The 14,167-nt window shown below is 40.7% G+C and overlaps 2 protein-coding genes across 6 annotated transcripts in view; one reads left to right on the forward strand and one right to left on the reverse strand.

The window, feature by feature from the left end:
* Nucleotides 1-3,546, reverse strand: part of C1GALT1 (core 1 synthase, glycoprotein-N-acetylgalactosamine 3-beta-galactosyltransferase 1) — a 36,704-nt gene extending 33,158 nt beyond the window's left edge. For both annotated transcript variants that reach the window (XR_013829882.1, XM_079932211.1), the window contains exon 1: nucleotides 3,306-3,546. Coding sequence is in view for 1 of the 2 variants with exons in the window: in XM_079932211.1 (XP_079788337.1) it covers nucleotides 3,306-3,312 (7 nt within the window). In the remaining variant the exon portion in view is untranslated. The remainder of the gene's footprint in view (nucleotides 1-3,305) is intronic.
* Nucleotides 3,547-3,765: 219 nt separating this feature from the next.
* LOC307191457 (uncharacterized protein) overlaps nucleotides 3,766-14,167 on the forward strand; it is a 93,322-nt gene continuing 82,920 nt past the window's right edge. For 3 of the 4 annotated variants that reach the window (XM_079931585.1, XM_079931581.1, XM_079931583.1), the window contains exons 1-2: nucleotides 3,766-4,073; nucleotides 4,688-4,761. The gene's annotated coding sequence lies outside the window, so the exon portion shown is untranslated. Of the gene's footprint in view, nucleotides 4,074-4,316; nucleotides 4,339-4,687; nucleotides 4,762-14,167 lie in introns of those variants that run through there. The other variant, XM_079931582.1, reaches the window with a different exon arrangement.

The raw sequence follows: 14,167 nt of genomic DNA on the forward strand, positions 1-14,167 counted from the left end.
CTGAAAGGCTTGTTAAAAGAGTTTCCGAATCAAGAAGTCTGGGGAATAGAGCCTGAAAATTTGCATTCCTGACAAGTTACCAGATGATGCTGAGGTTCCAGGGACCACATTTTGAGAACCAATGTTTTAGAATGTAAGCTCCATGAGAACAGAGATTTTTGTTCACCTATTCATTGCTTTACCTCTATGACCTGGCACATGGTAAGCAGTGAGATAGGTAAATGAATTTACTCTGTTCCCAAGGCACCCTCTGATTTGGTCTGCTATATGGTGCTAAAATTTTACTGAATACTGTAAAAGATAAATTACATGACTGTAATGAGTTAAACTGTGTCTCCCAAAAAGACTGGGGTTGAAGTCCTAATCCCAGGAGCTATGGATGTGATCGTATTTGGAAATAAGGCATTTGGAGAGGTAATCAAATTAAGATTAGGTCAGCAGGGTGGCCCCTAATTCAATATGACTGAAGTGCTTACAAAAACGGGAGAACACCATACTAAGACAGAGACACACAGGGAGAATGCCATGTGACAACAGAGGCAGAGACTGGTGTGATATAACTTTAAACCAAGGAACGCCAGTGACACATGAAGCTAAGAGGCACGGAACAGATTCTTCCCTAGAAGGTAGAGCATGGCCCTGTCAACATCTTGGTTTCAGACTTCCAACCTCCAAAACTATGAAACAATAAATTTCCGTTGTTTTAAATCACTCAGTTTGCTGTATTTTGTTATAGCAGCCCTAGGAAACTAACACAATGACCAAAAATGCAAATGACTACACCAAGCTGTATAATTTCAAGTCTCCCTATTATCCAACTTGCACCAATTTGTTTTAATATATAGCTTTCATTGTGAACTAATCAGACTTCCTGTTGAGAATCTCCCCAATTTAATACCGCCTCTCTCTGCCCTCCATGTGTCCCTTCAATGTGCAAGGCAGCTCACATTACAGGTTCTAGATAATGTACTCAGATTTTCTTTTTGGTTTCTCCTACCTTCCTATGGGCTACCCTATTTCACATACAACAGCTTCTTTATATTTTTTTCTTCAAGGGACACTTCTTATTTTCACATATTATAGATTTTGGCATGTATTTTCCCATAGGACATCTGAATTAGTTATAAAGTGAAATTTTAAATACACATTCGATACACATTTAGACTTCAAGATAAAATGCTAACTTCTCTTTTATGGAACAATTCTCCATTTTTTCCCCCTTATTCTAAAAGAATGACCTTAATCCCACTTAGGTCTGGGTAAAAGAATTTTGCCATATTCTTTCCACCTTGCTGTAGTTTGTACACTAGCCTCTTTACTCAAATCTCAATAAATCTTCTAAAAGTAACATGGTTGTACTGGGAAGCTTAAAGTTTTAAGTGAATCTGAATGAAATTTCAGCATCAAGTTGTCCATTTTCCATTTACTGTTTGTTTACAGGTGCACTGTCACAAGAATTCCAATCAATGATTTCTTCACACAGAAACTCTACTTTAAATTACCATGGTTTATAAAGTAAGCTGTATAATGCAATTTTTATCTTAGTGAGCACAAGTCAATATACAAATAGTATATAGCATATACCTAAATGACACACTTTTCTATTTCTATGACTAGGTGATCATTAATTGATATGTACTCCTAAATGACTTTGTGATAAAATTCTAATAATTTCTGGATACTGAATTTACTCAGAAATATAGACTAGTATAATCTATACCCCCAAAAAACCATATTTAAGAAAAATACCTATCTTTAAATGGGTAGTAACCACAAAATATTTTTAAAATGCTGAACCCTAACTAAAAAGATCAGAAAAACACAAACTCCAAGCAAATATAAGAGAGACATCTAATCGTTCTCCACTAGTACTAAAATACCATGCTCTTTTCCTGTGAAGAATTTTAAGTGAGTCATACTTTCCTTACTAAATCACTGTTTTACTTAACATATGGTAAAAAGAGTTAACTGTTTGGTAACTTGAAACTTTACACTCAATTAAACTGTACATTAGTATACACTACAGCTGGCAGAAAATAAAATAAGTATGATTACTATACACAATACTTAGAACACACAGCATCAAGTGACATTTATCTGATAAAAGTGTGGAAAGTTGCAAAAAGTTAGTTTTACCTCCTAAAACCTCAGATTCCCACTGTCTAAACCAACACCAGAATTAAACAACTTGAAATTATGCATGACACCTTTTCCTGGCACCCAGGCAGAGCTATCACTGCCCAGTTTTTGGTAAATGAACATATTTCTGTTCGTTACACATTGGCCTAATTACTCTATTGCATTAAAGTTCTAACTTTATAATTAACTTTTAAAATCATAAGGAAACCAATTCATGGTTAGGATAATAATTTTCAACCTGAAATGCTTTAAAAGGATATACCACAATAACTATAAGGAATTGAGAGAACTAGATTATAAATCTAGTCAACTTTTCCAAAGCTTGTGATGTTTTGTCATTTGACAATAATAATAAAGGGAGAGGGTAAGAGCTGGGCAAGAATAAATCCCCACCCTTAAATTTCGTTCATTTTTTTGCGTATACAATACATCCAAATTCAGAGCTGTAAAGCCAATTTGTCAGCACCTACGAATCCCATCACACTTGGTGGGGGAGGGAGGAGGGAAGGAAAAAACTCCTTTCCTCGTCCTCCACGCAGCTAGTGCCAAAACACACCTGCCTCACTAGAGGCAGGGAAATTTAAAAGAACAAATCGGCCACAGACAAACCTGCTGGTCCAAGAGAGCCCTGAGGAAGTCCCCCGGCACTTGCGGAAGGCGCCCGCTCGCTAGGCGCCGGGGCGGCGCGGCAGCCCGGCTGCTCTCCTGGAAGATGTCCACACCTGAGCGCCCGCAGGTCCGCAGGGAGAGGGCCCAGCGGGGCACGACCGCTAAGTGCTCAAGCCGCGCGGTCCGGAGCGCAGCCCGTGTCTCACCGTCGCGACCCGACGGCAGGCGACGCGCGAGGAGGCGAGGGGCACGAGAGGCTAAAAGGGAAGGACCCACGACCCAGAGAAGGCTACATGTCAACAAAATAGCGGCCCGGTGGGCAGGCGGCCCCAATGGCAGTTCGCAGAGATGCCGGGAGCAGGAAGTGCCCCGCGCCTCCCTCAGGAACCCGCACGTCCCCAGCCCCGGCGACGACTCCGAGACACCTGTTTGGCGGCGCCGGGGGTGGGGTTCCACCCTCCACGCTCCCCCACTCACACACTCACGCTCCGAGAGGGGGAGGGCGAGAGGAACCGAGACATTGGACCCACAGTCTGAGGGCGCCTCCGCCGGCGTACCTGACATCAGCCTCGGCTCCCTCTCGCCCCTCCGGGGGGGCAGAGAGGGGGACGACACGAGCCCGGCGACCCTCGCTCTTCTCGGCAGCCGCAGAAGTGGCTCGTGGCTGCTAGCCCGGGCCGCCCGCTGCCGCCCAGATCATTCCCCGGCAGCGGTTGCTGCTGCGGCGGCGGCAGCAGCCGAGGCGGGCCCAGCGCGCGCTCCCGCCCGTTCGCTCCGCCCCTCCCCGCAGCGCGTCCAGGCCGCGGCCCGCGGACAGCGCAGCCGCCACCCAGGGCTCTCCTAGCGCTGACGTCGCCGCCGCCGCACCAGCCCCAGGGAAGGGAGGAGCGAGAGGGGGCAGGGTGGGGCGGGGCTACGACGACGTGTGGGCGCGGGGATTGGCAGTCGAGAGCACGCCCCGCCCTTGTGCGAAGGGGTCTGGGAAGTCGGGTCTTCTCTGAGCGATAGTCGCAGCTCTCTTGCGGCTCCTCGCTGGCGGCCTCCGGCTTCCTGATCTTGCTCTAGGGTTTTGCGTTAGCTTGCGGACCTTGAGAGGAGTTAAAAGCAGTGAGACATCAGGGACCGAGACTGCGGATACCTGAGAGACCTTTGTCTGAGGGACAGGCTCTTACCCTGCAGGAGTCTTATGGCCTCTAGCCTGCTTTTAAACAGTTCTTTTTACCCCTGTTATGCCCCCCTCCCGACTCTCTTTACTCAGTATCTCTCTGGCCTTAATGAAAGGAAATACGGCAAGATAGGTACGCGAACTGTTGTTCCATAACCAGGTATGTGAACCCGCAGGAGCTGAAAACCCAATTAGTGATACCACAAAGCCTCCTAAAGGCACACGTGGTCTTTGGTTCTGTCATTACTTCACTGCTGTCAGGCAATGGCCAGAAGAGTTTCCTCGGGTCCTTGCAAAACCTCACCCCCCCCCCCCCCCCCCCCCGCTTTAGTTGGCAAAGGGACTTTGTATCAGAAAACTGTTTTTGGATTAGAGCGAGGAGTCCTGGAGCGATTGAGGCAACCCCACAGCAGTCAGGAGGTGGGGTAAGGTCTTGACTTTATTGGTGTTAACAGTCGTTTACAAGGCCTAGCCTGAGGGTGAGAAAGCTACCCTGCTTCCTTTAAATGCCCTCCTCAGCAGTTCTTTAGTGCCTTGGCCTCTGGGCTGGAATCTTGGTTTCCTCCACCTAATCAGCTGTGTAACCTTGGCAAGTTACTTAACATGTCCGGGAGAAATAATAACGTTAGTAAGGTATTGTTGTTGTCCACCCCCCTTTAATTTGTTTACATTCAGCTTTAGTGTAGTTTAGCAGTATATGCAATTAATCCGAAAGAATCTTCCAAAAGAGTTTTAAAACATCTAGATTCTTATCCAAACCTCTCATTTTTTCAGATGAGAAAGCTGAGGTCAGAAAGATAAACTGAGAAACCCGTTCTGGAAGAGAAGTGCAAGTATCTGATGTCCAGGTTAGTGCTGTTTCCTGGGCCCATACCTCCAGACTTCTCTCTTGGATCCTTACCTCCGTCATTTTCTTTCTTTCCCAGCCTCACCCCCTTTCCTTCCACAGCCACTGTGAAACAGGGAAAAGAGACCCTTCAGAGGTCAAAGTGTTCCAACTAGAAAGCAAAATGAAACAAAATACCTCAGGATTCTTATTTTAATTTTATTAATATTTATAATGAACAAGGAATAATATTTTTCCAATGAGCAAAGATAAGAAATCCTTCCAAGGATAAGCTCAGATACAGCATGTCTAAGATAATTTTCTTAGTGGCAAGAAGGTATGTTGATATGAACAACACCAGATCAAATCAGCCCCTCCTACCCTTCTGGGTATTTTTGAAAATAGCTGTTATTTTCATGAAAACAATACATACTTATTCAAATAAAAAAAAATTTTCCAAATCCCATAATTCAGAGGTAACCATTTTTAAAAGTTCATGTTATACTCCTCCAGACACCTCTAAGAATAAAAAATACATAAAGATATATAAATACAATGTATGATAAACTGGATTTCATTATGTACACAGTTCTTTTCTCACTGAACAATATATCATGAATAACAGCATTTTAAAAGTTGCATAATATCCATTAAGTGGATGTACTATCATTTATCTAACCAGTATTCTATAGATTCATTTCTGGTTTTTTTCCAAATGTTTACTATTTTAAACAACTCTGTGATGAGCTTCTTAATGCATGTGCCTTTGCACAACTGTGCAGCTGTCACCTTGAATAAATTCCTGGAAATGACATTCATGTCAGCCAATTTTTCTTCATCATCAACTAGAAAAAAGAAAGTGTGATTACTTTGAATATAATTTATATGTGAGACTCAAAATGACCAGATTTTCCCATTTGAAACACAGATAAACCTTGGACAGTATGTTTGTCTGTCTGGTGTGGCGTTTCAGTAATGTATGTCAAAGCTCCTTGGAGCAGAATAATGTGTGTCAAGGCTCCTTGGAGCAGGGTGATAGACACTGATTAAACCCTTTCTTTCTTACTAGCAGAACTCAAATTTTTTTCAGGGTGACAGTGTGTCCAGTTAAAAATATTTACTTCCTCAGTCTCTAATAAGCCATGGTTTAGCCATGTGACCTGTCAGCAAAATGAAAGTAGATGTTGCTAGGAGAGGCTCAAAGTTTTATGGAAGAAATTTCCTGTTAGCCATTGGACCTATACCTGTCCTTTATCTTACCTGGAACAGTGACATGATGCTAGAGGTGGAGCAGCCTTATTTCAACCGCAAGAACAAGATAATAGCATAGGAAGCCAGAGGGGCCTGGGTTCATGATTGCTTTGGAGGGTAAGCTTACCCAGCTCTGGACTGCCCACTTCTGGATTTGTTGTTACGTGAGGGAAAATTCCTCCTCTTTAAGGTCTTGTTGTTTGGGTTTTCCGTTATAAGCACTGAATCAAAGTCCTAATTGACATAACAAGATAGGAAAAGTCATTATTTATTTAGCACTACATGTAGAATTTTTTAATAGACAGGGTAAGATGAAAATGGGGGCAGAAAATGGAAACAAGCAACGGCAAAAAAACACTCTCTAATAAGCTTAGTTTTCCTTTAAATACCCAAATATTATGATTAGATTAACAAATCTTTTTGTAATAATTAGATTAAATTCTATAAATTAAATTATATTTACTGGTTTAGTAGTTTTCAAATATGTTCACAGGTTCTTTCATACTTCTTTCAAAAGTGAAGCTTAATTCCCCTCACCTAATGTTTGTACTGTACTTAGTGACTTGTTCTCATGAAGAGAATATAGAAATGCTGTAGTGTGACTTCTTAGAGGAGACTATAAAACATATGCCAGCTTTCTTCTTGCTCTCTCTCTGGGATTGCTCGCTGGGGAAAGGTAGTTATGTCATAAGGACACTCAGCAACTTATAGACTGACCCATGTTATGAATAATTAAGGCTTCAGCCAGTTAGGAACTGAGGACTCCTGGAAACAGCCATGTGAGTGAATTTGGAAGCAGATCCTCCAGCCCTAGTCAAGCCTTCAGATGACTGCATCCCTTGTCAGTATCTTTATTGTACCCAAAGAGAGTTTGTGAGCCAGAACCACTCAACTAAGCCACTCCCAAATTCCAGGCCCTCAGAAACTGTACAATAATAAATGTTTGTTGTTTCAAGCCACTAAGTTTTGGGATAATTTGTTGTGCAGCAAAGGTAATGACTATAGCTGGGTCTAACAGAGCCTACCTAGAACAATGCCTGACACATTTGTAGGTATTATTTGTTGCTTGAATGAGTAAACAGTTGAATCAATATATCTTTTTCACTTAAAGGGTAACATACAATGCTGGTATTATTTTTGATCCCTGACACCTGTGTTACGTAAGGTTTTTCTGACATGATCATAGGGAGATCAATTGTGAATCTTACTGAGATCTGAACATTGACAATCCTGGAAGAAACATATAGTGAACAAAGCAATGGAACCCTTGAGACATGAATACTGCTCCCAGTTTTATCAGTGATTAGCTGAGTAACAAGTCACCTAAGCCTTCTAAATCTCAATTTCACTATACATAAAGTGGGGGAAATAATCCTGACTGGCCTCAAAAGGTAGTCGATGTGATTATATGTGACAGTATCATTCTTTTAATTACATTAGGTTTGTAATGTCTATCCTACTTTTTTTTTTTAATTAGTTAATTTATTTTTGGTTGCGTTGGATCTTCATTGCTGCGTGCGGGATTTCTCTAGTTGCGATGAGCGGGGGCTACTCTTCCTTGCAGTGCGTGGGCTTCTCTTGTTGCGGAGCACGGGCTCTAGGGACGTGGGCTTCAGTAGTTGTGGCATGTGGGCTCAGTAGTTGTGGCTTGCGGGCTCTAGAATGCAGGCTCAGTAGTTGTGGTGCATGGGCTTAGTTGCTCCACGGCATGTGGGATCTTCCCAGACCAGGGCTCGAACCTGTGTCCCCTGCATTGGCAGGTGGATTCTTAACCACTGTGCCACCAGGGAAGCCCTGTCCTTTTTTATTTTTAAGCAATTGAGTATTAAATATTTTAGGTGTGTATAACATTGATTTTTCTTTCAAGAAGTGATAACTAATAACTGATTTTACTGTGTACCTTTGTAAAATATTAGCATCATTCACAGTAAGCAGTTAGGATTTAAGAGTATGGAAGGATGGTAAGTTATTATATGTCAGAGCTCATTTTATTAGTCTGTTGAAATATGATTGTACTTTAAAAAGAATACATAATTATGACTGGCTCCTTTCTCTTTTCAGGACTTAATTTGTAATTATGGTTGGGTGTGTGCCCCTCTTTATGGATGGTTGGGTGTGTGCCCCTCTTTATGGTAACAGTGGTAGTTAAACATACTTAGTAATAAACATACATTTAACCAATAATTTTGTCTGAATGTAAGCATTTATTCTAGAGCAAAATTACACCCAAGAGCAAGAAAATAAATGGTAGAATACATGTCTTTCTCTTTCAGAGAGGAAGACTTGGGCACGAAAGGGAAGGCTTTATATAAAGGAACATCAGAGGTAAAGAATATGCAATTAGAGACAATGCACAATTTGGCAGTGTGACTAACTCCAGAGGTAAACATATGAGGATGAGTAAGACAGAGCTTCAGTGTAAGATTCAAGTCTTGATAATGTAGCGGATGAATTATCGAAACTTCTAGTTTTGTTGTATTTCCTTTCTTGTTTTCTGCTATTCAGGTGTGACTCTAAATCAGTTGAAACTACTGACTCCTCTAGATATCAGATTATTTGTGGTTTTAGTTGACCCTGGCTACCTCCCACCGTTATTCACTTGAATAGGAAGAAGAAACTTAGAAAAAAAGAGACAGAGCTTTCTTTTCTGGAGATAGTGTGCTTTTCAACGGAGCTTCTCATCTCATATTCAAAATTCCTGCCAGGTTACAGTATTTTCATTCTGTGGAACCTAAGAGAGCATTTTCCAGACAGTTTTTATTCCTTGCACATCTTCACAAAATCAACCAAGATTTTGAGACAGTTGGAAAGGCTAGTGTTACTTTCTGGATTGACTGACACATGAAGGGGATAAAGGTGGAGAACGGAGCAGAGGGGGAGATAAAGAAAAAAGGAAAGTCTGGGAAATACTTTTAATCTCAAGGGAAGAAGACTCAGCATGACTCACAACATGTTAGCTTGAAAGCAGAGACTGCCTTGTGAGCACTGAGGAACCAGAGAAATACTCAACTTAGAAGGTTGGGCTCCCTGGGGTTACCCTGTGTTCCTCTAGTTTCCTGGAATAAGACTCAGAATATTCCTTAATTATATTCCCTGGTGGCTCAACAAAAGCAGAAAACATTTGTTGTAAATGGAGTAGGTGATGCTTTAAAATCCGTAAACAGTAAATTATTTATAAATGTGTTTGTTACCTCTGTGATTGTAAAGAGCTGACTTACAAGTTTTAGCTGCATAACGTGGCACGATTGTTTTCTTCTTTCTTTTAAGTTGTATTTAAATGTTTTTAAATCTAACAATGGATTGGGGTAGATATTTTGTTGGGTTTCTGTCCATCATCCATTGAGAAGCACCCTCTTCCTCTTCCTTTTTCCTCCAGTTCCCATCTAGAGATTTGGTCCTTACAGCCATGTTTATATGCTAGGACCCTTCTCCCTTCTTGATTGGATAGAGTTTGATCCTTGAAGGAATCTGAATCAATCAGATTCTCTCCTCTGAGAATTTAGAATTGGAAGAGAGGTCTTAGTTTCTCTCTATTGAACACTGAAACTATAACCCAAACAGGGGCTTGTAACCCAAATGTGTGAACCCAAGATAAGGGGAACCCATTCTACAGGGAGAGAGAAAAATGAAGCAGACTATCTGAGAAGAGAAACGACCCTGAGCTTTGGTGATCTCACAGAAACAGAGAAAGAAAGGGGAGAGTGTCATCATTTTTTAGCTTCTCACAGACTTTTCATGACACCCGTCCCGCAAATGGCCCGACTGCTCTTGAGTTCCATGAATCCCTCCACTGTATTCTTATATTAAGTTACACTTTTTATTGTTAAGTTAGTTTGAGTGGATAATTTTTGCATTCTTTAGAGTACATTTCATCACTTCATTTAAGAGTGATCTAAATAGTTTTTTTCATTTATAAGAAGTAAAAAGCATTTTGAAAGCTTTGGTCTGAGGAGTAACATAAAACTTATGAAAAACGCAAAAGCTTCAGTCTTTTGAATAAAAAGAGCAAAATGGCAGAGTAGGAAGCTTCCCACTCTTGTTCTCCCACAGAAACATGGAAAAACAAGCAGAAACAGTCAGAATCAATTTTTGAGAACTCTGGAAAACAGTTGAAAGTTTACAGAAACCAAATGAGCGCTGAATCAAGGCACTTCAAAATAGTAGGAAGGGCTGCTCTCGCCTTTTGAGATCGACCGCACTCTGTAGAGTTTGTTTCTCCCAGGGCCTCTCGCCTTCTGAGATGACCCACACTCTGTCTGTGGCATGTGTATATCCCTAAAGAAATCTGGTTTCCTGCCTGTTCTCAGTGCAGAGCCTTCTTGCCTGCCTGCTTATATCCTTCACAAGTGTCCTATATTAATAAATCTACTTCTTACTTATCCCTTTGCCTCTCGCTGAATTCCTCCTGTGCTGAGACTTAAAGAACCCGAGTTGCATTGAGTCCTGAGACCAGGTGTGTGATTTCAGCTGGGAGATTGTGGGTTCAAGTCCAATCTGGAGTGCAACTGGGTTAGAGTCCCGTCTGAGGTGTGATTGGGTTCAGAGTCCCAATCTGAGGTGTGCGGTTTCATCTTTGGAAGGCCACATAAGAAATTGGTAAGAGTTGCTGCCTCCAGAGAGGTGACCATTTCCCCAACCAGGGATTGAACCTGTGCCCTCGGCAGTGACAGCACAGAGTCCTAACCACTGGACCTCCAGGGAATTCCCTAAAACTTTATAATTTGGTTTATTAATAAGTAATAGAAAAAAACTTTGATATCTGTAACGTACATTATGTGGCAAAGTTTATCAGCCCAGCTATTTCCCAATCAAATTGATTTTCTGCTATCTTTATTTTATGAAGCATTCTGCCCATTAAATTCAAAATAGCTGTGAAAAAAAAAGTAGGAAGATTTTGTAGTGATTTACTTGCCCTTCCACTACCTCTACCCCTGCATGGGGACAGTCTTATAAAATGTCAGTAGTCTTAAAGTGGCAACAGTCTTAAAGCAGCAGTGGTCATAAAGCTGTTGCAGTCATAAAAAGGCAGCTATCTTAGAACGGCAACAGCCCGTGTTTCCACTGTGGGACTGTTTCCGTTCTGGAGGGAGCAAAGCTGACCCTGCTCACACATTGTTGTAAAATCTGTTCTAATCTGTTCGGGGGGTGCTGTGTACTGAATTGTGTTCCTCAAAATTCGTATGTTGAAGCACTAATCCTCACTGTGACTGTGGGGCCTGTGAGGAGGTGATAAAGGTTAAATGAGGCAAGAAGGGTGAGACTCTCATTCAATAGATTTAGTGCCCTGTAAGAAGAAGAGACACCAGAACTCGCTCTCTCTCTTTCTCTCCATCATGTGAGGACACAGTGAGAAGGCAAACTAAATTGGCAGGTACCTTGATTTTTGAATTTCTAGCCTCCAGAACTGTGAGAGAGAATTTCTGTTATCTAAGCTATCCAGGCTGTGGTATTTTGTTACAGCCGCCCAAGCAGACTAGTATGGGGACAACCTAAAGGACGGATGCTAGGTGTTCCACTCTGTCTCCCCTAATTCAGAACTCAGGAGAAAGAGCTTAAAAATACTTCAAGCCAAATTAACAATCCTCAGACACTTGGGGCAGAGATTATGGTTGAAACATACAGTAGACTGTCTAAGGCAAAAACTGGGGAGAGTTTCTTTGGGAAATTAGGACATTTAAAAGCAGCTATGTATATGCGGGGATTTAGAAAGCCGTGTACATACCCAGGGTAAGACACATGCTCAGAAAACACCTGAGAAGACCCTAAGCTTTTCCTTAGGCTGATCCCTTGGCACAGTGCAAGCCTGGCAAGTTGAAGATCAGAGCCAATTTGCCAAGACTTGTAGGTTCCTAGCTTTCAAAGAAATTTCTATCAAAACACCAGCTGAACACAAGCTAAGGAACAGAGACTAATGACCACATTGACAAAGAATGCAGTCTTTGCAGTAGTAGTTTGGGAACAACATTGAACAAACTGACTGCTACAGCCTTCAACAACCAAAAAGTAGCAAGCCCTGTGAGAGGGAGAGAATCTGACTTCCAGGTACCATGCTACAATAGAAACTAAATAGTTTTCATCAAAAAAATCACAAGGCATACAAAGAAACAAGAAAGTATGGCTCTTTCCAAGGAATGAAATAAATTGGTAGAAACCATCTCTGAGGAAGTCCAGACATTGGAATTACTAGACAGAGATTTTAAAACAACTGTGTTAAATATGCTCAAAGAACTAATGGAAAACATGGACAAAGAACTAAATGAAATGAGGAAAAGGATGTATGAACAAAATTAGAATATCAATAAAGAGAATTATAAAAAGGAACTAAAGAGAAATTCTGGAGCTGAAGACTACAATAGCCACAACTTGGACAAACTTGGCTTTACAACAAACCAGCTTTTTATGCAGAAGACTCCCATTGGGTGATGACATTCCTTAACTCAGGTCATAAAATTTGTCATGGTTTAGTGTGATTTAGTGGAAATATCTTGGACTTTGAAGTAAGATTGATGTGTTTGAATTATAGCTATAAATAAAAATAACAATGACTAAGATTACTAACTAAAGTAGAGAAAGCTCTAAGAAGGAAGAACTCAGAGTCTAGGACTTGTCACATAATGTGTGCTACTTACTTGCTATTATATTAGGCACTGTACTAAACAGTTAACTAACTGATTTATTTTAATCTTCATACCAACTCTCTGAAGTAGGTGTTATCAACCTTATTAACTGATAAAGAAACTAATCTTAGAGATTAAGCACTTGTAAGTAGTATAACAAGGATTCCAACCCAGTTTTTAAAAACTGCTTTATTGAGGAATAAGTGACATGAAATAACTATATATACATAAGGTGTGTGTATAATATGGTATGTTGACAGATGTATACACCCACGAAACCATCACCACAGTCGAGATAGTGAACATATCTATTGCCCCCAAAAGTTTTCTCCTGTCACTCCCCACCCCATCCCATCTCCAAGCAACCACTATTCTACTTTCTGTTACTATGGATTAGTTTGCATTTTCTAGAGTTACATAAACGGAGTCGTACAATGTGTGCTCTTTTTTATCTGGCTTTTTTCACTCAGCATAATTACTTTGAAATGAAGCCATATTGCATATATCAATAGTTCATTTCTTTTTATTGCTGAGTAGTATTCCATTATAAGAATATATCACAATTTGTGTATCCATTCACTTGCTGATGGACCTTTAACCCAATCTGACCATAAACGATGCAGCACTCTCTCTTCGGCTCCCTCACTTACCATGTGGTCTTGGGAAACCTAATTATTCTCTCTGCTGCTCAGTTTTTCTCACTGTAAAATGGCAATAATGTGTTTTTTTTGCCACAGGATTGCTATGAGTAAATCAAATAATATGTGAAAGCACTTAGTACTGTGCCTGGCACACAGTAGGTGCTTATAAATATCATTCATTTTTCCCCAAGAAAGAAAAATCTCCAGGAAGGGAATAAGGAAAAAAATATAGCAGTACATGCCTATCTGGCTCTTTCTTCCGGTATTTTCACCTAATTCTTGAAGATTTCTCACTTTAATTTCCCCTGCTTGCATTTCATCTGTACCCCATGAATATGATGTTCCCCTTTTCTCTCTGACCCAAATACGGACACAGACTCTTTCTTTTCCCCAAAACATGACTGAAATAGTGATATTTTCACAAAAATTAAGGGATATATTAAAGGGGTCTAATTACATAAAACTAAGCAGCGTAAAAATAGTCAAGTTTCCTAGATGCCTGCTCCCATCCCAAGTAATCCCAGCAAAATAAGTCAGAAAGCTTTTTGTTTTAAATTTTTATTTTGACATAATTTCAGACTTTACAGAAAAGTTGCAAAAATAGTACAAGGAAACTTCATACAACTTTTTCCTTGATTATTGTTTTAAAATTTTAACAACTCGAAATATTTTCTTATTCTTCTGCCTCCAAAATTTAGGCTAAGAGTGGCTTGACAGAAAATACTCAATTAACTCAATATGGTAATAAATATAACAACAATAACAATTCCAAAAATTGCTTACTGAACCTGATAAGTGCCAATCTACTCAGTGTTGAACTTGGACTATCACCTACTCCTAACCGTATAGGACAGTTACTATTATTACATTCATCTAATAGATGAAGATATTGACACATAGAGAGTTTTAGAATCTTGCC

The sequence above is a fragment of the Stenella coeruleoalba genome (assembly GCF_951394435.1).
Source record: "Stenella coeruleoalba genome assembly, chromosome: 9".
Classification (NCBI taxonomy): domain Eukaryota; kingdom Metazoa; phylum Chordata; class Mammalia; order Artiodactyla; family Delphinidae; genus Stenella; species Stenella coeruleoalba.